The sequence below is a fragment of the Serinus canaria genome, chromosome 2 (assembly GCF_022539315.1).
Source record: "Serinus canaria isolate serCan28SL12 chromosome 2, serCan2020, whole genome shotgun sequence".
NCBI classification, from domain to species: domain Eukaryota; kingdom Metazoa; phylum Chordata; class Aves; order Passeriformes; family Fringillidae; genus Serinus; species Serinus canaria.
The window spans coordinates 35834722-35859778 of NC_066315.1; the positions used below are offsets into that span (position 1 = coordinate 35834722).

At 37.0% G+C, this 25057-nt stretch overlaps 1 protein-coding gene across 1 annotated transcript in view; it reads left to right on the forward strand.

The window, feature by feature from the left end:
* Positions 1–24862, forward strand: part of PLCL2 (phospholipase C like 2) — a 99541-nt gene extending 74679 nt beyond the window's left edge. Inside the window, exons 5-7 of the mRNA XM_009086102.4 lie at positions 1098–1173; positions 15082–15191; positions 23604–24862. Of these exons, the coding sequence (XP_009084350.1) occupies positions 1098–1173; positions 15082–15191; positions 23604–23783 (366 nt within the window). The 3' untranslated portion in view covers positions 23784–24862. The remainder of the gene's footprint in view (positions 1–1097; positions 1174–15081; positions 15192–23603) is intronic.
* Positions 24863–25057: the final 195 nt, after the last annotated feature.

Below are 25057 nucleotides of genomic sequence, written 5' to 3' on the forward strand. Positions count from 1 at the left end.
TTCCTCCTCACTTGCTTGCACACTTGTCACAATCAAAAATCTGAGACTTGCTTGCCTGCTTCTCAAAACTGATTTATGCCTTACTTGGAGCAATGTTCAGAAAAACAGCCTCAATATCATTCAGCTGGAGAAGGCTCCTTCTAATATGTGTGAGGGAGTCATGCCTCTCACAGTAATTTTTCTCTGAGGAACAGTGTTAGAAAGGTTTGGGCTTTTTTTTCCCCCTGTAACATTCCTTTTTCCCTGTAACATGCTTTTATGAGGAGGAATGTTCCTCCTCATAAAAGCAAATTGTGGTCTCCTAAGGAAAAGCAAGTTCCACATGAACACCCACATAAGTAAGATGTCAAAAATTTAGTCATTGTTTTAGTGGAGAGAAAATTGTCTGCTTGAGTGGAAACCAGAGACGTCAGTGGGGAAGGTGTGAAGCAAAATTGTTACTTCTCAGTACATGCCCTAGGCTGAAAATTCTGCATGGTTCCATCTTGGAGCATTCAGCTGGGATTCCCTGAAAGGCTTTTTGTTTAGAAAGATCAGCTAAGGGAATAATTTATTTTTCTTATCCTGCACTACCAGCCTCAAGTAGTTTGTTTTCTTCCACGAAGCATTGTCTCATACATAAGTGCAGGTCTAGGCACAAAAGGGAAAATGTAGAGGGAAAAATCTGGAAAGCAGTGGAATGATGCCTAGGAAAAAGGATGCACTGGGTCATGAGTGATCATCATCCTGAATTTTGGAGTGTACAAGGGTGAGGAAAATTGCATCCTGGTTATCTCTACCAACCCACCAAAAGTGAATTGCCTGGTTCTATCACTTCCAGTTGCTTTGATAGGCAGTGAACTATGGAGTAGACATTTTGCTTCAGTATTCACAGATCCCAGCCCAAAATGGTTGTATTTTTCATGCCTTTATGCCCTACATCTAGGGCACTTTGCTGCTTCATTATGACCAGGAAAAGGACTGTATTCACTATGTTAACAATAAGTATTAGTTAATCAATTTGAGTTCTATTTTAAGCATCATTTACAGATAAAAAATTGTAAGTAAAAATTTAATTTTACTGATATTCTGTATATTTCAATTTATTTTCTCTACAGATGATTCACACCATCAGGACTCTGGTTGAAAACACAGATAGCTTATATGAGAAGATAGTGCAGTGTCAGAAAGCAGGTAAGTACAAGCTGCTTTTAAAAATACTATACAGAACTTGCTGCAATTTTTTTGTATTTTCCAAAACTTATAACAATATTCAACTGTAGCAAAAAACCTCCCCAACAAGCAAAAACCAACAACGAAAGAACAAAAACCCAAAAATACAAAAAAAGATTACTGTAATATAGGCACATCCTAAGAGTGAAAAGACATTTCAAATCATAGGAAGCAAAGATTCATAGAATTACATCTTGAATTTGGAAATTACAGGTATTTTATACATGGACAGTAGGTTGCCATTATAGTCATTTCCACAAATGCAAACACCAAGGTTACAGGAAACAAAGAGAATGATCTTCCTTCACACTGAAATTTTTTAACCATTTCCTGCTCTTTCTCTATATGAGAACTTTTCTTCTTTTGATGGGGTAGCCCAGTGTCTTCAAGAGCCTTGGTCAGACTTGAATTATCAGGAGAACATTGCCTTCTGATAGTTTTGTGACAGTAGTTCAGATGTTTGGCTCCTGTATTTCTTTAGGTCTGTTGGGTGGATGCCCTCTGGTTCTGTGTTGTTCCCACAAGTTCTCTGAAATGTTGCCTGGGTCTGATATATATTTGAAATAGATGGTACAAGTACATCTTGACCCCTTCACAAACTGACCCTTTTTTAATATGATATTTTGTAACAGTTTTGCCATTTGGGCACAACTGAGTTTTGAAGGTTTCCTGCTTGTTTTGATAGCATGTTTGACCTTGTTGTTTAAATGTGCTTGTTTTCTTTTGAACTTTTAACTGTTTTATAAATAATGTTACAAATTTGCCCAAAGTGATGCATCAGAAACAGGAATGCTGCCAAAGACTCAGCCAAAGCATTTACAGACATGTTTTGCATGACTCAATTAAAACAAAAGCTTTTTATATACAAATACATTTTTATCTGCCTGATATTTAGCATCTTGTAGCTCCTGTTATCTTCCATGATTTTGTTCCATTCTTTGATTTGCTTCTCTGCTCTCCTACAAATTCCAGTTGCTTTGTTTTGTTCCTTTTTCCCAAAAAGAAAAAAATAATGCTCTTACACCCTCAGCCTTCCCTTACAAACTCCCTCCTATTAACAGTGGCTTTCATGTCAGCAGCAAGGAAGGCTTACCCACTTGGAATTTCTAGCTCTCCCCTTGATTCACAGCATGTACTCCTCAGACACTGTGAATTTTAGTCAAACCGTAGGACTGTCAAAATACCTGAAAATTTCAAGTTGCCCAATTTACTTGAAGTTGTCAAACATAAATACCATGAGTGACAAAATATTGCTTCACATATCTTATTGATGGATACCGAGATTTATCTTAAATACTGTGGTGGTTTTGGCTGGGATAGTTATTTTTCTTCCTAGTAGCAGGTATGGTACTGTGTTACAGAGTGCTTTAAAATGGGGCTGATAATGCAGAGATGTTTTTTGTTGCTGCTGAGCAGTGCTTGCACAGGATGATGTTTTGCTTTGCTTGTGTGCACGGCTTTTGCTTTACCCATTAAAGTGTCTTTATCACAACCCACAAGTTTTCTCACTTTTACTCTTCTGCTTCCCTCCCCCATCCCACCCAGCTGGAGTAAGCAAATGTGCAGCACTTGGTTGCTGGCTGGGGTTAAACCACTGCAGTACCAAACACAAACTGTATTGTGCTGTCCTAAGGACACTGTGGCCTGGCAGACATGTGTGCTTGCTTCTTAAATCATCTCCCAATTATGTGGTGATAGTGTGCTTAAAATTTTTAGTGTCACCAGTGTCTTAAGCAGTTTAGATCCTTGGTTAGAGACAAGGCAAAAGCTGGTTGCCTGATTTTTTTTTTATTTTAGAATTGTTGCTCTTCAGAAAAGATTGCTTTCTACTTACTTATGTGGATTCTTGTAAACTTCCATATATCTGACTTTCTTGAGTCTTACTGCCTTATTTTACATGAGGGACAGTTGAGTCCAGGAATCCTTTGCTTAAGGTGCTAAAGACTTAAAGTCTCTGCTAAACAGTGGAGACTTTGATCTCCTTCAAATGAGAGCCCTCCAGTGTGGTGACATAAGCCTGAGTATGGATTATGTAATAGATCCTGCTATTTAGGGCAGCTTTAGCCCTGCAGGGTCGAGGCATTTTTTTAAGATGAATGAACTGAACTGAATTAACTTTTAGTATCAATGGGTTTGGAAGATTATCTTATTGATCTCATGATCTCAGTAGATGCTACTTGAATTACGAGTAAAAGATTATACATTTTCCTAGGTAGTTTCTGGATAAGGAGAAAACAAAATCATGCCTTTGTCTGGCCTTTTTTCTTCTGTGGCTCAAAGAATGAAAAAGCTGCTAAAATAAGAAGTACATGAACTGCCAATAAGCAGTAAATTTTTGTTGTCATAACCAGGCTTATAAAAGAATTTTGTTAAATAGGCAAAAACTCTGTTGAACTGTTTTCTATCTTAAGTTTAATAATAGGACTTTTGGCCTCCTATAGAATTCAGACCTCATTTGGAAATAAATGCAGTATTATTTCCTTGGTTGATAGCCTTCTGGATAAGCAAAGATACAATTACTGAGATGGCTATTTTCAGAATTCAGGTTTTTTTCTATTAGTATTCTCTCAAACCACAACAACATTTAACTATAAACACCTCTCCTCATTTTGGTTCTTTAAAATAAAATCATATTAAAAACCTCTCTGTTTTCTTCATATCAACATATTAATTTTAGCTCAACACATTGTTATTAGTTAAGTAGCTACTGAAAGTATTTTAGATACATGAATAATGAAAAGATATGGGAACATGATATTGCTTTGCTTCCCAGTGTACTTCTATTCTTTTCAGAATTAAATAAAATCCACATAACTTCAAGATGACTGCAGAGCCATTTGTTTCGTTGTTATTAAGCCAGTTAAAGATGCTAGAAGAAAATAGAATCTAGGTGCTAAAGGGAATTTGAAAATAATCTGGTCCATTCTCTGAATCTCTTAGAGTCCTAAAATGCTCCTGTAGCTTTGCTAGAGTAAAGAATTTGAATGTCCAGGTCACCCCACCCCTTTATTTATAGCCTCCTTTGTACTCAAATCACATAATTCCTGAACTCCTCTTTTGAATCTTCTGTTGCATGTTTTGCTTTATAATTCAAACACTGTCTGAGCTCATCCCTGGTTAAAAGAGAGAATCATGACTTAGGAATTCATTTTGGTGTTCAGCAATGGAAGCTCAGAAGGATGTTCCAAATATTCATTAAATTATGGGGAGTGATAATTGCTAAACACGGCTTGCTGGTGACAAAGAATACTGGACTTGATCAAATGCAAATATGAATGGAGTATTTTTGAGTAACCTGGTGTGGTTGAAGGTGTTCCTTCACCTGGCAGAGGGTTTGGATGTAGATGATCTTTAAGGTCCCTTTGAACCTCAAACCACTGTCTGATTCTATAATCTTGGGAAATATAAAATCAGTAAGGGTAAATTTATGAGTGTTGGGGAAAATCTTACCTTGACAATACCAGCAAGGAATGGTCTCTGAGGTTTCTGTTCTAATTCAGTAAATGAAGTTATTGTATAGAGTTCTAGCAGTGTCAATTTAGTGTTAATATGATGCATCAATGTGTATTTCAGCACTGTTTGCTCAAACTAAGGATGAATCCATTTTTAAGAATTCAGATTCATAAAAAACATACATATTTCTTTCCATATGTTTTTTTTATAAGCATAGCCTTCCCTAGGCATATGTGCAGCCAGAATTCTTTTTCAGATTCCTATTTTCTGGGCTCTCAGCTACACTAATCTTCCTCTCCATTTGACCATCCTAGTTTTGCCGTATGCACGTCATTTTCCTGGCTGTCGTTTTGATGATGTCTGTCCCTGGATGGATTTTTATGGTTTTTTTTCCTCATTTTGCGTCAGGACTGAGCTGATTTCACTTTTCTTTTGTTTGCTCATTTGGTAGCAAGAGTTTCCACTGCCTGCTGCATTTTCAGTCCTTGTCCTGTTGTCCCACAGGCTCTCTGTAAACATCTACCAGGCTACTTCCTTTGAATTTGTTTTTAAAATTATCCCACAATTATAGCTAGATTGACACATGTCCTCCTACCACCTTAACCAAAATAGTTTTCATTGTACTCCCCACTCTTCCAGTATCCATCTGTTCTCTTTCTTCCTCATACTTTGATTCTGAGTTGTTGGAGCAGAGTCTGCCTTATTTATCCCATCCATGCAGTGACTGACTTTATTTAATAATGCAAGTAATGAAGGACATAGAAGGAGTGTATTTTCTAACGTGTACTTCAAAGCAGCCCTTCAGCAGCATCAGTAACAGGATATGGTTTCAGGAAAGGAAGTATCCAGCCACTCTGGATGCCCTTAAAGATAAACACAGTACACAGTATCTGTTGGGAAAAGGTTAATCTGAGCTGCATGCAGAGAAATGCTAGGATGATGGCCATACAAACACTTCAAATGCTTCTGGTAGTTGAAAATTAAAGGAATAAAATCAATTTTGTTTGAATAGTTGGAACTCTTACTTCCCCAATGTTACTACTTAAGCTTTCCAGCAAAATGACACTTCCTCTGAGCTGCTGAACTTTTTTCCTTTACTGTTTGTTCAGGTTATTTGTATTCTAAGTTGTTTTTTGACTCAGGTTCACCAAAATAAAACATGTAAGGAAAAGTAATATTCAGGCAGATTAGATACAGAACAAGAGAAATTTATATACTTAACTACTGAGGAGCACTTTTGACTTGGTATATAGGTGGGCAATTGAGTTTTTATTTAAAGTGTGAAAGGCAATGACTAGGTTCCCAATATTTCTGCAGTTATCTCTGACTTGAAAGAGAATTTATGGTTTTTATGGTTTGGGTACTGTGGAGTTCAGCAGAACATGTTAATCCATGTCTTCTGAAATACTGCCCATCATCAGCAGGTTTTGACTCTTGGTTTGAAGCCATTGCATTTAAACTACTGTTTTGTAACTAGGGAGTGAAGGAATGCTGCTCTGTCTGTTATCATTGGACTTTGCACCTGAGAATGTTTCACTTTTTTGGCTGCCATCAGTAGGACATGCTGATCTTTAAGTTGCATCTTAGAATTGGATCCATTACTGTATTTTTCATGAGGTTCACTGTCAAAAGAAGGCTGCCTATAATACTTATCACCATCACATAAACTCCAACACCACCTGCTATGGCTATAACAGTATTTGGAGACCCCTCTCAGCCAGTCTGCATGCTTTTTAAATACCTGCTCTTCCTTGTTTTTGCTATGTTTCATCGTTTTAATTCCTTCCTCTACACTTGTCACAACATAATTTTCAATGTGTATTGGCACAATAGGCTTTTGCTGATAGTTAAGGGAAAAAAATGTGTTTTCAAGTTATTCCCTTTATTTATGTTTCTAAATTTTCTGTATTCTATCATTTCTACCTGTTTTTTTTTTCCTTGTTTGCTCTTCATCCTGTCTTCTTTTTTTTTTTTCTTTTTTTCTTCCTGTTTGTCCTTCCTCTCCAAATAACTCCACTAAGCCTCTCTCTCCAGGTACAGCTCACAGCAGCTGAGATTGTACTGTCTTTGCTTGTACTCCCTGGCTCTGTAAACCTGTTCTTCTCCTGTGCCTTGAATATTCTTGAAAGCACATTCTACTGGGGAGGAGGGGAAGTGAAGAATTGCACTTAGATCAACTTAAATAGTATTAGTGAATAGGTGATGAGTCATTTTTCTTTATGCTCACATGTTTGTCACCATAGTTATTCACAGCAGTCATGCACCACATTTTTCCTGTATTACTTCTCATATATAGCTCCCTGTAATACCTTGGATGGTATTGGGCTTTTTTGTGAATCTGATATATTTTGCAAATGGGTGGATGATTCCTAGGAGACATCTCATATACTTCTTAATGATCTCACTCATTGGTACTTGACCAGCACAGACTTTTGCATTACTCTCTTGAGTTTGCCCCTTCACATGAAGCCTTCTTTCCCCCTCCTGTAAATGTAATGCCAGAAAAGAAAGAAGTTAGATTTCTGTGGAAGTGTAAGAGATTGATGACTATTGCCAGTGAAACAATGTAGGCTCAGCCTGATCTGAACACTGGGAAAAATTACAGTGTGCCATAAATCAGTATCTTTATTAAGTCTGCATTCTAACATCTAATAAGATCAGAAACTTTTCAATAAAATCCCATTGGTCTCTCTTGAGTATCAAGACTGATAAAAAAGAGATGGAAACAGCAGTCTGTGGAAAAAAAACACTCTCCTTTGTACCTCTCTTGTGTTTATGCCCTTTATTGACAGTCTTAATTATTCTCATACATGTAGTGGCTGAACTTGACCCCCATTCAGAAATCTTGTCTGTCTTCACAGAGGAATGTATTTGTGGGATAAAGTTTTCTGTACATCGGGGGTGGAATACCATGAGTCAGTTTTCCAGAACAACTGTTTTATTATGTCAAGGTCTGTTTCTCTGTGAATTTTGTAGAAGTGTTGTTTTGGAGGAAGAGAAAAAGTGTTGGTGTGGGTTTTATGAGTTTTGTCAGTTGATATTCTTTTTGTTGACTTTGGTGTCTAGAAGGGTAATTTTACATAGGATTGTTCTTGAAAGTGTTTGGAAGGGTGGAACTGGTTACTTAACCCTCGGAAGTTGTAGCATAGACATATACACATTTCCTCTTTTCATCTTCTTACCAGCATAAGCTTGGTACTGCAACTACTTTGAATCTGTTCTGGTGGTGTTTCTTAAAAAATTTAGTGAGCATCTTAAAGTCCTCAGTGGCTCCCCAGCATTCAAGAAAGTTTCTTCTATGGAGAACTGGATTACTGTGATTGCACACGGGACTGTGTGAGTCTGGACTAGAAGACTAAATACTAATTTAAAGGAAAGGATGGTGCTCAGCAGGCTGTGATGCCACTGTTGTTTGGGATGCTGGAATAAGAAAGTTCTCTTAAGCATGCAATTTGTCTTTACTGTTTTTCAAGAATAATAGGGCACTGGGCACCAAAAGAGTTTTTACCCACCTAAGTTGAGGCAGTACCTACATGTCTGTCTGTGTCTGAGGAACATTTCCACTTGCTACAGAGGTACTGCACAGTGCCAAAGAAGTTGAAATTAAAAAATTAATTAAAAAATACTAAACAACTTATTAAGGTACTGTATTATTTTGTCAGGTTATTTTCTGAATGTATTGAATGCAAATAATTCATGCTGTGAGCATCTTAAATCAAAATATTTTTTGAATCTGCCAAGAAATTGTGATTCTCTAGTTATGGCATAACATTTTTTCAGTGTCTTCAGTGGGAGCTAAGTGTTTGGAAGTACTTCAGCATCTAATCTTTGCTCCTGCTAAGAACATTTTTGCAGTTAGTAATGACTTTTAAAAAATACAGAGGTATGCTAAGCATTAGTTTATGAAGGTTCATTATAAATCTTTGTGTGAAGAGTGTTTTGTAAGCAAAATATATGAGAATTTACAAGTATGGTGACTTCTACTGCTTCTCTAACATGATGGATTTGATTTATTGTTGGTATGGTCTGGTAGCCAGACTCTTTTCCCAATCTCTTTTTCTGATAAAATTAATTTTGAGAGGAAATTGTTTGTGAGGCTGAAATAGCTGACTGTTTAAGGAATCTAATCTAAAATAAAAACATTAGGAACATATTTAATGCTGTAAAAAATTAAAGCTGTCGCTTTCAAAGATGTGGCCAAGAGTAACAGCTGTATAAGCAAATTAAATATTTATATGTGGAAATGAATACTTACAGCCTAAATACTTTCCTAGAATTTTTCATTTCCTTTATTACCATTTAGTCTACACAGTGGAGGAAGAAATATTTGAATATATAAACTGATTTATTGGATTTTTATTTTTGTAAAGAAGAAATCTGTGTATGCAAATTATTCATAGCATCTTTGTACATGTTTGAGTTGAATCTGCATAGTGGTAGACCTGCAAGATGTGGTAATCTAATCAAAAGTTGTGAGGTATTTTCTTTACATTTAAAAATTTTTAATGTTTATTGACATTTATTTTGTATTTATAACTCTTTTGAAAAGTATTTAATTTGATTTTAAATCAAGGAGCTCTACCAAAAATGAAATAAACTATATTTGGCTTGACTGAATTTAAGTGCTTCATACCTGGAGTATTACCAGTGTTTATTTCATATAGACACAGTCAAATTTTGTTTGTTACTCATTTCACATTAGGCAGTGAAATGCATTTATTGCCAGAGTTTCACTGCTGTCCTGTTTCACTGATAAAGTTCTTTGTTAAGAGGAAAAACAGCAGGATGAGCCCACCTGCTGTGTAGTCATGTCTCAGCTAGGTTGTAAATCATCTCTTGGCAAGAAAGCTTTCATCAAAGAAAACAAATGAGCATGTCAGGGAAAGACTTGGCTTTAGAAATACAGCTAAGTAAGTGTTGTGCTGGCTGTTTTGCTAAAGATTCCTTGAAAAATTAGTATCTTGAGTCTCAGTTAAAGAAAAGGTGTGAATCTTTTTGCTATAAACTGAGATTGTGTGCCAGGGCTTTGTGATAGGAGCTCTTACAAAAGCAAACAAATCTCAGAGTTCCAAACGTCCCTGTACTTGTACCATGCAGTTTTCCATGTTTCAGTTTCTTTTCACATCTTGATTTTTATTAAAGTGCAATTATCATCAGACAGTTCAAACAAATATACATCTATTGTATGTAAAACCACAGTTACATGCAGCTCAGTGACCTAAGGCCATTTTAGTTTTTAATATATGCTTCTTAGCTAGTTTAAAAATAGCAGAATCACTTATGCTGCTTTATATAGCACATTTTAATTAATATCTTAAATATGGTACTTTGGAATTATAGTGAGAGCCCAGTAGTGGGAGGAATTGCTAACCAGCTTCCAACAGGTGTCGTTTCTACTTAGTAATTAAAGACAATAAATTTCATTTGAAGTAGCTTCATTTTAAAGAAAGGAAGGAAGTATTTTTTCAAGCTAAATACAGTTGAAGATGAGTGTGTTTTATTAGTATCACAAATGTTGCTTTTGAGGTATATCACTGAAAATACAATGTTGGGATTACAGCAACATGCAGGGCATCTTTGTTCTAGCATTTCAAGCATCAGTAGAACAATATCACACATTTTAAGCTCATATGAATGTTGAAAGTACTGAATGGTTTTGTATCTACTGAACATATTTGTGAAAAATTAAACACTAAGAATCCAAATAAGCAAAGCTGAACTCCAGTCTGGAAGCTATTCTGACAGGGGATGACTCAAAATTATCGTCCTGTCAAGACAATTATATTGCCTTGTATGCTTTTTTTGGGAAAAATTCTTGTTATTAAAGCATGTCATAGCAATAAGACACATTGCTCTCTCTACTGTCATTTAGTTCTTGTTGAGATTATAAACATAAATGTTCCATCAGAATATGGCAAGCATGGGTTAATACAGGTTTGACATCCTATGCATGTAACCCTGTAGGTCATCCTGCAGCTGGCTGAGGAAACACAGGGCTGTAGGGTCTTTAAGTCTGCCTCCCAGTACACCTCTGAAAATTGATCATGTCAAGCTGTATTTTAAATTGAATATAAGTTTTTAATCTGAGTAATTTTCTCTTTTTAAAACTGATCACAGACCCACATCTGCAATGGTAATAAATTTTACTTAAGTTCTGATTTTGCTGGTCGACATCCATCCTAATATTGTCCTTTAGCTGCAGTGATCCTTTGAGGTCTGAGGTCTTACCTGACTGCTCTAGAGTATTTAGAGAGCAATTGCTCCTCTTTTGGTTTCCTTTTTGCAAGACTAGCCAAGCAAATTTTTGCTAGTCTCCTCAATGATACATGGTTCCTACTGCATCAAGTAGCCTTATAGTGTTTCTCTTTTCTTCGTGCCCTTTAGGTTATTGAAAATGGGAGAAGAGGATTGTGTGTAAAATTTCAGAGTAGCATCTTGACTGTAAGGTATTCCTGGAGGAATGAAAAAGTTAAAGCCATCTAATGCATTCCAAGGCTGTGGGAATGGGTCTGAGAGAGAGGGAAAAGCTGAGACAATCATGAAATTTAAACCAACCCACATTCACTGGGGAGCCAGAAAGAGATTCAGCACTGATGGGGAAAATATTATTTGGAAGTACTGAAAGACTGCTTATGAGAATGCTTTAGAATAAGCAAGTGTACTGCAGAGGAGAAGAATATGCTGTGAAATCGCTGGTTATGATTAGGAAAATTTGTCAGCAGTTTTTTGTTCACTCTACAAACCTGCTGTTGACTCAAGCCATTGCTGTTTTGTTACATATATTACAGTGTATTTACATGCCTTGCAATAGTTGGGGTGAATGTTTCACTGGAAGGCTGCTCTTTTTAATGTGAAATACTTGAATCCATTTTCATTTTGCAAATGCTTAGGAAATTGTATGGCTTCTGTCAGCTCACCCTTACTTATGCAGCAATGACCAACCTTCTTAATGCAGGTTATGCAAACTAAGAGCCCTCAGAACCCCCTAGCAGAAACTCAGAAGGAGACCAAATAGTGATGTTTGAAACCTCATCACACTGTTATAAGCAGTAGGCAAACAAGTTAAAGAAAGCTAGAAAGTAGGACTAAGCCAGTCAGCCTCACTTCAATCCCACAAAGCGGGGAATATCCTTGGTGATATTGAACAGCCACTTCAGCACCGTCCTGGGCCACCTGTTCTCTCTGATCCTGGTTTTGAGCAATGGGGTTGGACCAGAGCTGCCTTTTAACCTCAGTGATTCCATGCAAATAAGGATTTTAGTAAAGAGTTTCCAGTCAAAAGAGCTTTTTAGATTTGAGCTTTCTGGCTCAAGGCAACAACCAGTAATAATTTCATTGTAGATAAATAAATTTTTGCAGTGGGCAAAAATTAAACCACAGAAAATACAATCCAAACAGAGGAGCACACATCCTATATATTCTTCGTGGTCTCTCAGAAAGTTGTGAATTATATCTTCCTTAACATCTGCCACAATAAATGGAAAATATGACTAACTTGTTCTTTCTCTGATTGAGGTGGTATGTGCAAAAATATAATGGGTGATACATCAGGTTAATGGTATGCCTGTTATCATTCAAGAGCTCTCAGGCAGTTCAAAATGACTAATTGATTAATAAATCTAGAAGTAATTAAGTCTCATAAAAGTGACTTGTTTATTATATCTTAATGAGAGTGAGAGCTGAATTTTTATTTGCAAGTAGACAGAAAATTGTTTATACAAAAAAGTAATTTAACCTTGAGTTTTCTTTGTAAGCACATCCTAAAGGCATGTTTACATGGATTTGTACGGACGTGTAAATTATTTTATTAATTTAGCTGTAAATGAGAATGTCTTTCCTCTTTTTTCCTTTTTCTGTTATCTTGTAATAAGTTTAATTTTGGGATTTACCACTTGTGTTATTCCTTTGTCATAGTTAAAGCGTGAAATAATTCCAAGGCAAAGTGCAAGAAAACCAAGGGAGAACATACGAGATGAATGCCAAGAGAGACACAGTCAATAGTTAAATGTTGTGCTGCATTCATGCTCTAAAATTTAATTATCCCTATATTTGTATTTCTATTTGTGTAGCAAATACAATTCATTCCTTTCAGCAGATGGAAAAACTGAGACAAAGAGATGAAATAATTTGTTTCAATTAATCGGGCAAGAGCTAGTAATGGGAGCGGAAGTAAAATTCAAATCTGCTTGTTCCTGCTTGTGTGTTTAGGTTTAGTGTGTAGCATGATGATGAGAAGTTGCCCAGTCTGTGAGAGATGTTGAGGATGCCCCTATCAGTATCAGTGTATCAGTGTCAGTGCTATTTAAGCAGGAGGGACCTGTTAGCTGGGAGTTTACATGTGTGTGCCCTGGTAGGATGATCTGACTGCTTCGTTTTCCAAAGAAGGGTGATGATGTTCCTGGCAACTTCCAAGTGTACTTAGCTGGGGTGGAATGGCTTTGGCAGGTCAGAAATGTATCATAGTATGAGTGTAGACTGGGAAGAGCATCAATCACCACAGAAGGTTGTTGGTGAACATGAAGGAGCTTTTCTGGCTGGCAGAATACATAGTCACCATTGTGTCCATGTCTGTGATATCAGGAACTTTGTATACATCAAAATAATTTGAAATCTACAAAGCAACAATTCCACTTTTAACATGCAGGTGGTCAGCATTATTCTTAATATCTTTTGAGTGGTTTCAGTTCAAGTTATTATCGATTGCTGCTGTCCGCTGACTTAAAAAGCAATAATTGTTAAGATGGAAATGAGGTGCAGAACTTCAAAAGTTTGCCAGTATGTCTCAGAATTCATGGCAGAGATCAGAAAATCTGTACTGTTGTGATGGCTCTAGAAGTGTAATATTGTAAATAGGGGTCTGTGTATAATCTTTTCATAATCATATTGGGAGTTTATTATTTTAGTTGATATGAATGGGAAATGGATACTTAGAACAATGATGGGTTTATGAACTTAAATTTCTCACCTGTTTAGGAATCTGTTTTGGGGAAATATAAGATAAACATTATATTTGAGACAGCAGAGGCAGAGCTATAGAGAAGTGATTGAAATAAAAATGATACACTATGTTAATTCAGGGAAAATATTTGCCATTTATTTTTCTTGTTGCAAAATTTAAAATGGTGAGAAAAGGTAGAAAGAACAATTTTGCCTTTCAAATGAATCTATGAATACTTTTTAAAATATGTGTGTGTGTATGTGGGAGTAAGGTAAGGGAGTGTACAATGGAAACATTCAGTCATCTCTCTTTCTTTTAATGAGACATGAGTGTAGGATAAAGAAATTATGAAGAAGAGATAATGTCCTTAAAAGTCAGTCTTCTCTCAGATTGACAGCCAACCCAAGTTCATGTGCTTATTCATGGTAATAAATACATGTGAATTTTGAAGTACACACACTCACTGGGCAAATAGAAGATTGCAACCAACATAGTTAAAAGTGTAATTTGTGCTTTAACTATTATGTTCATAGGTGTATGTCACAACCACTTGACAACTTTTGACCTCAAAATACTCTGTACGTTATTAGATGGAGGTCCTGAGAGCACAACTGAGCTATGACCTTCATAGGAGTGTAGCTGTAATCCATGTTAGTGGCTCTGTGTAGCCATGGAAGAACATTTGACTTCTTCCGTGTGAATATATATATATATATATATATATATAACATTTTTATTTATTTTATTTTTATATGGCTTGTAACAGCAGCATGGAAAGCAAATTATGTTTCTGCTGTCTGTGCAGTGTTAAAACAACTTTGTTTGGTCGGTTCTGTGCTTAGATCAAGCTAATCTAAATTTTACCAAAAAAATTTTGATTTGGAGTTTGTTAGATGCAGGTTTTGTGGACACAGTAGTTTACATGGTGTGGTAAAATATCCTTGGCATTCCTTGGCAAGTTCACTTGGCATTCCTCCTTCACAGTCACTCCGTTATGCTCAGGGATAAGGTAAAGTGTTTATTTTCTGAGCAGACTCCACCGTATAATCTGTAAGGTAGACAACTGTGATGTAAATGCATAAAAGAGCAAGGCACAAAATAAATTTATTGGGCTAGAGTAGTTAATGAAATTACTATTTCCATCCTATAGCAACTACAAAAAGGTTGTTACATGTGGTGCTACACATTCAGTTGTGCTTAGAGATCATATTTCTAAGTGATATAATTGCTGGGCTCCATCTTTGTATAGCAATGACCTAACAGGTGCTCCCATGGATTTTGACTTATAGAGATTTGTATATATTGGCATGTTGTATAACATTGCATCTTACTACATCAGATAGATTTGTGCTTGAAGAATAAAATTTCTGAAGCTTTTTTACTGTCTTTTTGCCTTATTCGTTTCAAGCTGCTATCTCTTTGATCACAAAAATGCACTAAAAAGATACTATATTTTTTCCCTCTTTTATTCTCTACAGCAATGGAGTTTCATGAAAACCTGCACAACATAGGAGCAAGAGAAGGCCTAAAAGAAAGAAAGCTGCAAAAATCAGTAGAAAGTTTTACGTGGAACATTACAATTTTAAAGGTAATGTGTTTTCCTTTGGTTAGTTACTGTATTTTTTTGTTCAAAGCTGTCATTCTGATATTGTTACTGGTCATTACTCTGTGTCACAGTTCAACTGGCTTTATTCACTTCTATAATCATAGTCAGTTTGATTTATTTAACCTGAAACACAGCAGAGTCTCAATGTGACTTTTTATTCTCATGTAGTGTTATGGAAGCTTATTTCATTTAGTTTGTCTGACATTTTCTTCTTGAAATCTTTTAACACTGGCTGGATCCTTTAATACCTGGCTGAAACAATGACTCTTGGCTTCTGCAAAGTGGCTCAGGCTGGAAGGCAGCTATGCCATTGTTTAAAAGCTGTTTTGTGATTTGAAGGGGAATAAGTGTTCAGGTTAATGCAGTTACTGAAAAACAAAAGGGAAGCTGTTACTGCTGCAGTTGGTGATGCATGGTGATTAATGGTAGAAGCAAATTGTGTTCGTAATCCAGGCTGGGATAAATTGAGTGTATGAGCTGGAGACTCTCTTTACATTTTGTCGAGCACATTTGCTTACATTTTGACAAAAGGCTAAATGGTGAAGTATAAGAAAACCTTTCAGCCAGAGACCCTCAGGAAACTAGAATGTGGAACAGTTCATGTTTCCTATTGGCGATCTTTGATCTCAGCAGAGTATATCAAAATTTGTAGAGATAGCAAAACTGCCTCCCTTAATTTATTCCCTTGACTCTAGCTCAAACTATTCAAGTTTGGTGTTTACATCCACTAATGGGTTCTTCTCTCCCACTCAATCAAATACTTCTTCACTACATTAAACTATAAAGTCTGTTTTAATTATAAAGAAAATTATTTTCTCCCACCTAGTTTTATTTTTAGTTCTTCTTGAAAATACAGTTTCATACCGCCTCTTCTTACAGTGAACTATGACAGCAAAGCAGTAATGCATATGTATTTCTCCAAATTTCCATGCTGGTTTGAACTGTTCAGCTTTTCATGAGGTCGCTGGGTGCTCCAGTCCCTCTTGTGTTACACTGCACAAATTCAATGCGGAGGAGAAGCAAAAAGTGGTGAAAATTGCTACAGCATGTACAGTTAATGCATCCTAAAAATATGCATGCTTATAGGTAAAGGACCAGAATATCACATTTCCTGTATCAGAACAGAGTTTCCTAAAGACAGGGTATGGGATGTGTAATGTATCAGTCCTGTGCTTCCGAGAGGATAGAGTTAGTTCAGTGGCTTTGGGTGAATGTCAAAGAAATAAATTCCTATCCCTTTTTTTCTGTCAAAGGTGTCAGATTCCAGCTTGGATAGGCAAATCTATTTTTATGCTTCCTGAAACTGCAGTACCTTTGCTTCATCTCTGCTTTACATTCTTAACATAAGGGTTGGTGGGGGGGAGGTTTGCAGTTGGTGAGTGACTGAAATGTGAAGTCGTGATTTCTGCGTTCGCCAGGAATTGGAGGAGCCACATGGTAGGTCTGGCTCCGAGGAGCACTGAAAGGCTTGTGTACATGTCCTTAGGATTATAACATAGTTGTGAAGTTAAAATTCCTTCTTTTTTGAAGAGATCATTGAGAAAATCTCTTTGACATTGATTGGGTGGTATTTTTCTAGTCAGAGAATAAGATCCTTTCTTTTGGAAGGTACAATTTGTCCCATAATTAATACTTCAGTTAGAAAAAAAAATTGTGAGATTTTAATCAGCCTGTTGTTGAAACTTTAACAGGAGGCATTACAGAACATCTTTAAAGTCATTTACAGGTACTGCAGTTCAGACAGGCATCTGCTAAGTGCTGTTGCTCACATTTAGATGTACAGAAAGTTAAAGGCTGAGATTTGTTTGAAGCGACACCCTGAGGTTTTCCACTCCAAACTCTTTTAACTGTGGGCTATAACCATACTTTCATATCATATCATTAAACAGAAGTTAAACAGTTTCTGAGACACTACCTTTCCTGTCTGGAGAAAAAGAATTTATTTTATGTGTTGAATTCCCTGCATTCTTCAAATTAACTTCCTTCTCAAACAGTACAAAAATGAACATGGAAATACACAATAAATATGTGGACTCTTAGCTATGATACAGGAATTATTGTGGGGCTCTGAAAAGCCTTACTAAATAATGCTACATGAGTGCCATCCTCAGCTCCTGCACAGAGGACTCGTGGCATGCTCACATGGTGTGGCTAATGTATTTTCCAAACTGATCAAGCTGCATTTTACCCTCAAGATACATATTGATTGTTCTCTTTCAGTTGGGACATTTTGACTGCAGTTGATGCAATGGAAAGTTTGATAAAATAGCTAAACTGACAGCTTAATTCTAGGGAAACTTTGTTTAGAACGTCTGATGCAGTTATTAAGTATATCTATGTGTTTTGCATGCACATGCATTACAGTTTCTGGTTTAAAGGATTTAATTTTTCTTAATTTGAAGCCATGTGGCCAAATTTATTAGTTGTATAGTATGTTTGAATTCAGGTGAAATTCCATCCAATTTGTGCTTGTGTATATGCACACATGCCCATTCTTATTCACCCTGTATATGTACACAGGGATTTAACTTCACAACACCACTTGGAGTAAATTTGGTCTTTTGCCTGATTCAGAGATTGTAAACTGCTAGAATATTAATCTCTTTCAAATAGACAGTTATTTGCTAGTAATTTATTTATTGTTGCTACTCAGGCTGATAGAATTCATATTTTCTAAACAGAGATAATGACATTTGCTGCTCAAAGTACACTGTTGAAGAAGGAAAAACACTCTTAAGGGCTGTTGCAGCAGAATCCTACAATCTATTGTAAAAATTTGTGGACTTGTCTGGCATAGAAAAACTTTGAGAAAAACCCTCTATAAGGCTCAGAATTTGAGATGCCCACAGGAAGAACATAAGAGCAACTGTAAATTAGTCTTGGCAATATACAGTTCTAAAGAAGAGCTGTTCTAAAGTTCTAAAGAAGAGCTGTTCTAAAGACAAAGGGAGAGGTCAATGGAAATATTTGGAATGAAGGTGGGACTCCTAAGTCTTCAGCATTTGTTGGATGTTTCTTGTTGGCTATGAGCTTTTAGGCATGTCACATTATATGATATTAATTACTTTCTCTTGCAAGGCATGCTGTCCTTGGCATCTGTTATCTCTGTAATAGCATTAGTTCTGCACCTACAGTATTTTAAAAACGTATTTATAAATGGAACATTCAAGGCACTTACAGGACTGCAGCTTCTTACTTCTTTTTAAATAATCTGAACTTTTTCAACCAAATCTCCAAGTGAATTCCAGCAGCCACGGAGCATTCATAAAGCCTCTGATAGTTGCTGCCTGGTCCTAAAGGTCCTCAGAAGACATTCCAGTTCAATTTAAATATCTGAAGCTACTAGTCTCTTGATGTTGCTGGACTGATGGGATTTTGTCTCCTAATTAACCCCTTATTTAGAAGTTAGGAAGTTAAGGCCTTTTGTCCTGATTCCAAAACTTCACTCAGAGCACGGAACATTGTCATGTGTCACAGAATAATAGAATGGCTGGGGTTGGAAAGATCCTTAAAGATCAGCAGTTTCAACCCTGCTGCCATTGGCAGGGACACCTCCCTCTCCAGCAGGGTGCTCAAAGCAATGTTCTGTTGTACTCTGAGGAGCACTTTGAGAAGGGATTGTGGCTTCTTGCATTGCCTGATAGGAGCTTTGGGTTCCAGATCCTGAGCTAAAGACCAGTCATTAATGATAGAGTTTCTTGGGATTTTTTTGGGAAAGGGTGCTCATGCAGTTATTTTAAATGTCATCTGTACAATTTTACTTTCAGGTTCAAGAACCAGTTAATCAAATATCATAAGTAAATACATAACAGCTTATGAAGGTAGCTGTGCTGAGACATTCTAGTTGATTCTAAATCTGACTGACTCTGAAATGGTGCCTCATTTTGGATGTACAAGAACTGATAGGAAGCATTTTGGGTTTGTTTTCTGTTACTGTTATGGTACTATGATATAAAAACACTGCCCATTAGCCAAAAGTTTCAAAACAAGCAGAATGTTTTTAACACTGATTTAAGAAAAAATAAATCAGACTAGATGACATGGACATATTGGGCCAGAGAGGTTTAAAGGGCTCTGAATTGGGCTTCCAAATTAATCCATATTCTTTATTGCTACTGTTTACTAAAAGCTTTTGAATGAATATCCGTTTTGTTCTTTTTTCACATCTACCTAGAAAACAACTTTTTCTGAAGCCTGTAAACATGAAATATTCAAGTTACACAGTTCTGTAAGTGAATTTAAACAATGGTCAAGGAAAGGGAGCAGTGGCTGCCTTGTGCTGCTGAGAAGAGAGTGCTCTCCCAGTGCTCTGCAAGGCCTAGATCCATCCTGCTCCCAATTGGGAATTACCATAAGCTGCCTGTTAACCACAGTTGCCAGACAACACTAAGGACTAAATTAAGGACATTTTGACTTAATCTGAGATGAAAGCCTGATGAAGACAGCCCTTCCACAGAGCAAGAAACACACTGGTTTGCTTCTATAACTGCTTCAGATCCTAGCATTGAGTTCTCTGTGCAAACCAACTTATTTCTTGGAATGTGGGTTTTTTGGGACTCAGGATAAATCTGCTTGCCTAAACTTTGAGTTATTGGTAGGTCTCTTTTATTGACTTTATAATATGCATTTTTATCAGAGCAAGTTGCTACAGTCATTTGGATCTGCTAAGAAGGTGGAAGACCCCTGTCCACAGATCTGAGAGATTCCCATGTTCCAGCTTGCAGTCAACTGACTTTGCTTTTAAGTCAACAGCACCTACTGTGAAAATCAGGATGCATAAAATAAAAAGAATTGAAACTGAACCTTGAGAGCCCTTGGAGGAGAGACATTTGATACCTAACTAGAAAGAAAGTCTTTGCGATTGTTTAATTGAGAGTGTGATGGAAGTTTTTTTCCAGATCTGGATGAACTGTTAAGTTTTCTGCTTTTCTGATGTGTTGTATTACTTTTCAATGGTGTTCACTGTGTCTACAGCTTGAATCTTTGAGGTGCATGCTCTTTCATTTCCCCAGCCTACATCTTCATGATGGAATATCAACAGAAATAGGCACTTCACATGAATTGTGCAGAGCTCTCTCACTTGAGCTCATGGCATTTTTGGTAGTTGTGGTTAGCTCTTGTTTTATCTTGAGATCAAGACATACCAGCAGATAATGGCAACACAGATGGTTTCACAAACATTTTTCTGAGTTCAATGGGATTCAGAAATAAATTCTGAGCACTGGAGAAGAGTAAGGAGCACTGATGCATTTTTCTATTTCGCCCTGGTCTGAACATGTTGCCACTTGGTCAAATGTGTTAAGTCTGAACACAGTGTCTGCAATAATCCAGGCTTTATCCTAGATCCTCTTTTGTCATCAAAGTTCATCTTCCCTTATTGGAATTGTCCAGACACTCACAGTTCCCTGCTGAAAACCAGCCATTCCTGCTAACCCCTGATTTCTTCTTTCCTGCTTTCCTACATCCACTATTCTGTTCCCACTTAGTGCCTAATATTTTCTTCTTCCTCCTTGCCACCTCTAGAGATCCTTCCCAATGAGTGTTAATTTTCATTTTCTCATCACCTTACCCGATTTATTGCATTCAGCAGTCTTCTCCCTGCTCAGTGTTTTTGTTTTTCTTTCTCACCAGCTTTTATTCTCATTCCCAATCTCTCACTCTTTTTGAGTTGTTAGTTCTACTTGTATATAATTTTCAGTCTTCTTTCAATGTGGTGAATTTTGTCGATCTGTTTTCTTTCTGTATTCCACTCCCAAATGTTGACTCAGTCTTTCCCTTTCTCTGCTCACCTGTCAGATCCAAAGTTATTGCTGTTGCACTGTGTTTGTGTTTCACCATCTCCTCTTGCAGTAAGGTCTAGCATCCACCTTGTATAATGCACTCTGGCTTCCCTTTCAGCAGCCCTAGGCTTCTTGCCAGGTCAGTCCCAGAGATTGCTCTTGCACCCTCCTTTTCCCCATCTACCTCTTCTCCAGAGTTTGTCTCAGGCTCTTCCTTCCTCCCTTCTAGTCTGGCTTTTGGCCTGCTTGCCTTGGCAACCCAATGTTGGTGGCTTGGAGAAGCCATCCAGGAAAAAACCCAACTTTTTTCCTATTGCACATTCATTATTCTGTGGGAATGGAATACACATTCTCTTACCACATTGCTGGAGCTGTCAAGAGATGAAGGACGATCAAGAGTGGAATCCTCAGTGATTGTACTAACCACATTCAAAATCTGATTTTTGTTTATTAAAAGCTCATGACTTGGATCTACTGCCCTGTAGTCATTCCAATTACCAGTCCCTACCCTAAGTGAGAGTAGGGCAGGAAGTATAGACGATTGTTAGCAAACTTCTGATGGCATTTCCCCATCTTTATTCTCAGGACTGAATGAACCATATGGATGAGGTTAAAGAATAATATTAAACAGAAATAATAATAATAAAATCTGCCAATGGCAAAAATCCTGCAAGGAAAGTATCAGCTTAAGTAGTTAAAGTTTGGCAAGCATATAAGTAACTGAAAGCAGGGGTGTTTTTTTAACTGAGAAGTTTTGGGCAATCTTATTAATAGACTGCTTGCTAGCAGCTCTGCCTATAATAAACAACTTGATTAAAATTCCAGAACTATATTCTACTTATCCATGTAAAACAGAACTTGGGCTAGAAACAGATGCACTCCAGATATGACTCATTTAGTGTGCTGGAGTGTTTTAAATTAGCTTTTAGTTGTTTGTTAGTTTGGAACAAAGTATGTGATTTTTATAAAAAGTAGCCCTTTAGAAGAAAATATTACTGAAGCTTGTGCTGTGATTGATGACATTCTAGATTTTTTCCTTTCTGGTGATCAGAAAAAAGACTTTAACTATTATCGTCTTGCGTGGCAGGGATGGGGGGGGAAATTGTTTCTTTGAAGAAAGTAAAATTTGTTTTCAATTTGTGGGTCTCAAAGACATAAGTCTGCTCACTTAATTGGATAGTATTTATGTTCTGAGTTGCTAAAGAAGCATCAGAAGTATCACTCCATGAGTGCACACATTTTTGTCTGACTGCTATTCTCTCTACTCCTGCATTTTTAAAATCCAGAGGTAAAGATGCATTTCAAACTTATTTGGCAGAGGAGAGGCAACATGTTATCTTTGGAAGAGATACTAGTATGTCTTCAAGAAAAATGTCTGTCAGGAGACAGAATTTACCCAGGATGGACAGACATGGCAGGAGAAGGTGCAGTCAGTGTTCATACCTCATTGGACATTGCTACTGGCAGTCTCAGGGAACTTCAGTGCCTGGATTTTGTGTGTGTGTCTGTGTGTATTTCCCCCCTCCAGGTATGAATTTGTCTCCTTCAGGTATTTTCCTGTGAGCTGTGGAGCAGTTCCACCTCAGGAAGGCAAGCACAGCGCAATCCCTTTGGCCCTTGCGGACTTGCTGCTCTTGTTTTTGAACTTCTCTGTGCCCAGCAGTAAGAGAGACATGCTCTCCATGTGCTACAGCCTTGCTCATTTGCTGCAAGTGGGCAGGGTAGGCAAAAACCAGGCTGCAGGGAAGGCTGTCCACAGTCTCCCAGTAAGAGCTGTTGCTGTTGGAGGGCTTTAATCAATACAGAGAGATGGAGGACTGTAGAACAAGAGCCAAATGACCTAAGCCTGGGACAATTTCTCTTCCAGCTTTGCTTATAACTTAATTGCTATGAAGAGGAAGATTGATGTGGCTCTTAAGGACGTGCTTTAGTGGTGGACTTGGCAGTGTTAGGTTAATGGTTGGACCTGATGGTCTTAAAGGGTTTTTTCAACCTAAATGGTTCTGTAATTCTGAGGAGGGACAGTGATGGTGCTGAACTGCAGACAGCCCTGTGAAGTCTTTGTCATCACTGTCCTTTTTATGTGTTGCTCACCAGTCTGTGTTTTCATATTTCACGCATTGACAAGCATTGGTCCTTTACCGTCCTGCTATTGAGTGAATCACATTGCTAAGGAAAAAATCCTGAGGAACCAAAAAACCAGGAAAGTTTTAAACGGCTCCCTGAGGTATTAAAATCAATCCTCACAGTTTTTATTATGCAGAAACATTTATAGTCCCCATGGATTAAAAATACAGCACAGATTACTTGCTTGAAAACTGTTAGGCAGAAATTACTCCTACCCCATTGTTGATGCCACTGATTGGCTAAAGAGAAAGCAAAGAGCTTGATTCTTTCTAACACTAAATAATCTGTATTTGAGTTTTGTTATGGTTTTTGAGGAGTTTTTTGTTTGCTTCATTGGTTGGTTTGTTTTTTGGTCTCTCTTTTGGTTATTTTGGATTTTGTTTTTATCAGGACAGCTATATTTTTAATCCAAAACAAGCAGAAGGGTAAAAGAGAAGAGAATGCTGTTATCAAATGTGTATTCTAACTGCATTTTTTTTCCTTACAGGGACAAGCTGATCTTCTCAAATATGCTAAAAATGAAGCACTGGAGAATCTGAAGCAAATCCATTATGCCACTCTTTCATGTGGACTTAATAAGCCAGGCACTGAAAATGCAGAAATCTCAAAGCCTCGTAGAAGTCTGGAGGTCATACCTGAAAAAGCAGGTGATGAAAACGGAGAATGAGAGAAGGCTCTTCTCGTAATTTTGGAGTTTATAACTCTGTGACCAATTGTAGCTGCATAGGACATTTGCTTTGCACTTACTGTTGGAAAATATTCGGAATTTTTAAAGCACAACTGGAGAAGCTAATTACAATCTATTGAAACTGTGAATGTATGTAGCAACTCTGCTTGTGAAGGCAATGATTTTGTGCAACATGGAAATTACATTATTGGCCTAAATATAGCATATGTATGTAAAAGATACTGTAATTCAGTAACTGCGTGCTGAAAAGTTCATTGTAGTGCCATCGGGAAATGAACATTTTTTAAATGAGATGTAACTAGCAGGAAATCAGTTGACAGAATTTGGCAAGATGCCTTGATTTTCAAACCAATTTGATGCAAAGGTTGTTTCTTTCTTTGCACAGTTTGTTGATTGTGCTGGTGAGATATATCATTCTTTTGAAAATCAGGTCTAAAAAAGTGGAATCCACATGTTTTACACTATATGTAGTTCAGCCGCTTGGATATTTGGGTTTGAAGTGGTATTGATTTTATTGTTGAGCCATAAATTAAAATGAGAATGTAATTAGACAGTGATCACTGACTTCAGTGCACTATAGGAGAGCCATTATGTAAAAGGAAAATGTGCAATCAATCTGATAGCCTATGTCAGAAGAAGATACATACCTATTTTGCCTAAGATCTTCTGCAAATGTGTGTAGATAATGTGACCAAACCGCAAGCAAAACGGTGTAAATAGTTTTTCATTTTGTGAAGTGAAGTGCTCATATTAAAAAGAGTTTTATGAGATTGCTCCCAAACAAGTAAAGCTTTTAACTAAATTTTAACTTTTTTATTTTTTGAGTATTTTCTTCCTTACAGAATAGGTGATATCTCAATAAGCAGGTTTGTCAAAAAAATAAATCAATTGCTGTTCTGATCTTTTTTGGTTTTCTGACAACATTAGGTAAAGATATTGTAGCTGATATGCTCATTGTAAAATGACTATACCAACCTAGAGTGTTCTCTTACTGTTTCTGATTTAACAATAAAATGGACTATATAATTACAGAAGCTAATAAATTTGAAGAAAAACAAGTGAAATCCTCCAGAGATCAAAATGTGCTTTTTGTTCCGTTGCGGGGAAATAGAGAAGACGGGGATGGCTGTGGAAAAGCATTGTTTTAAGTCTTCAAGACATGCATTCTACATGGATTTTTGTTTTAACCAGTTCAAGATGCTCTTTCTGCACTGAGGACAATGAAATCTATGTACGTAGAACATCCCGTAAAA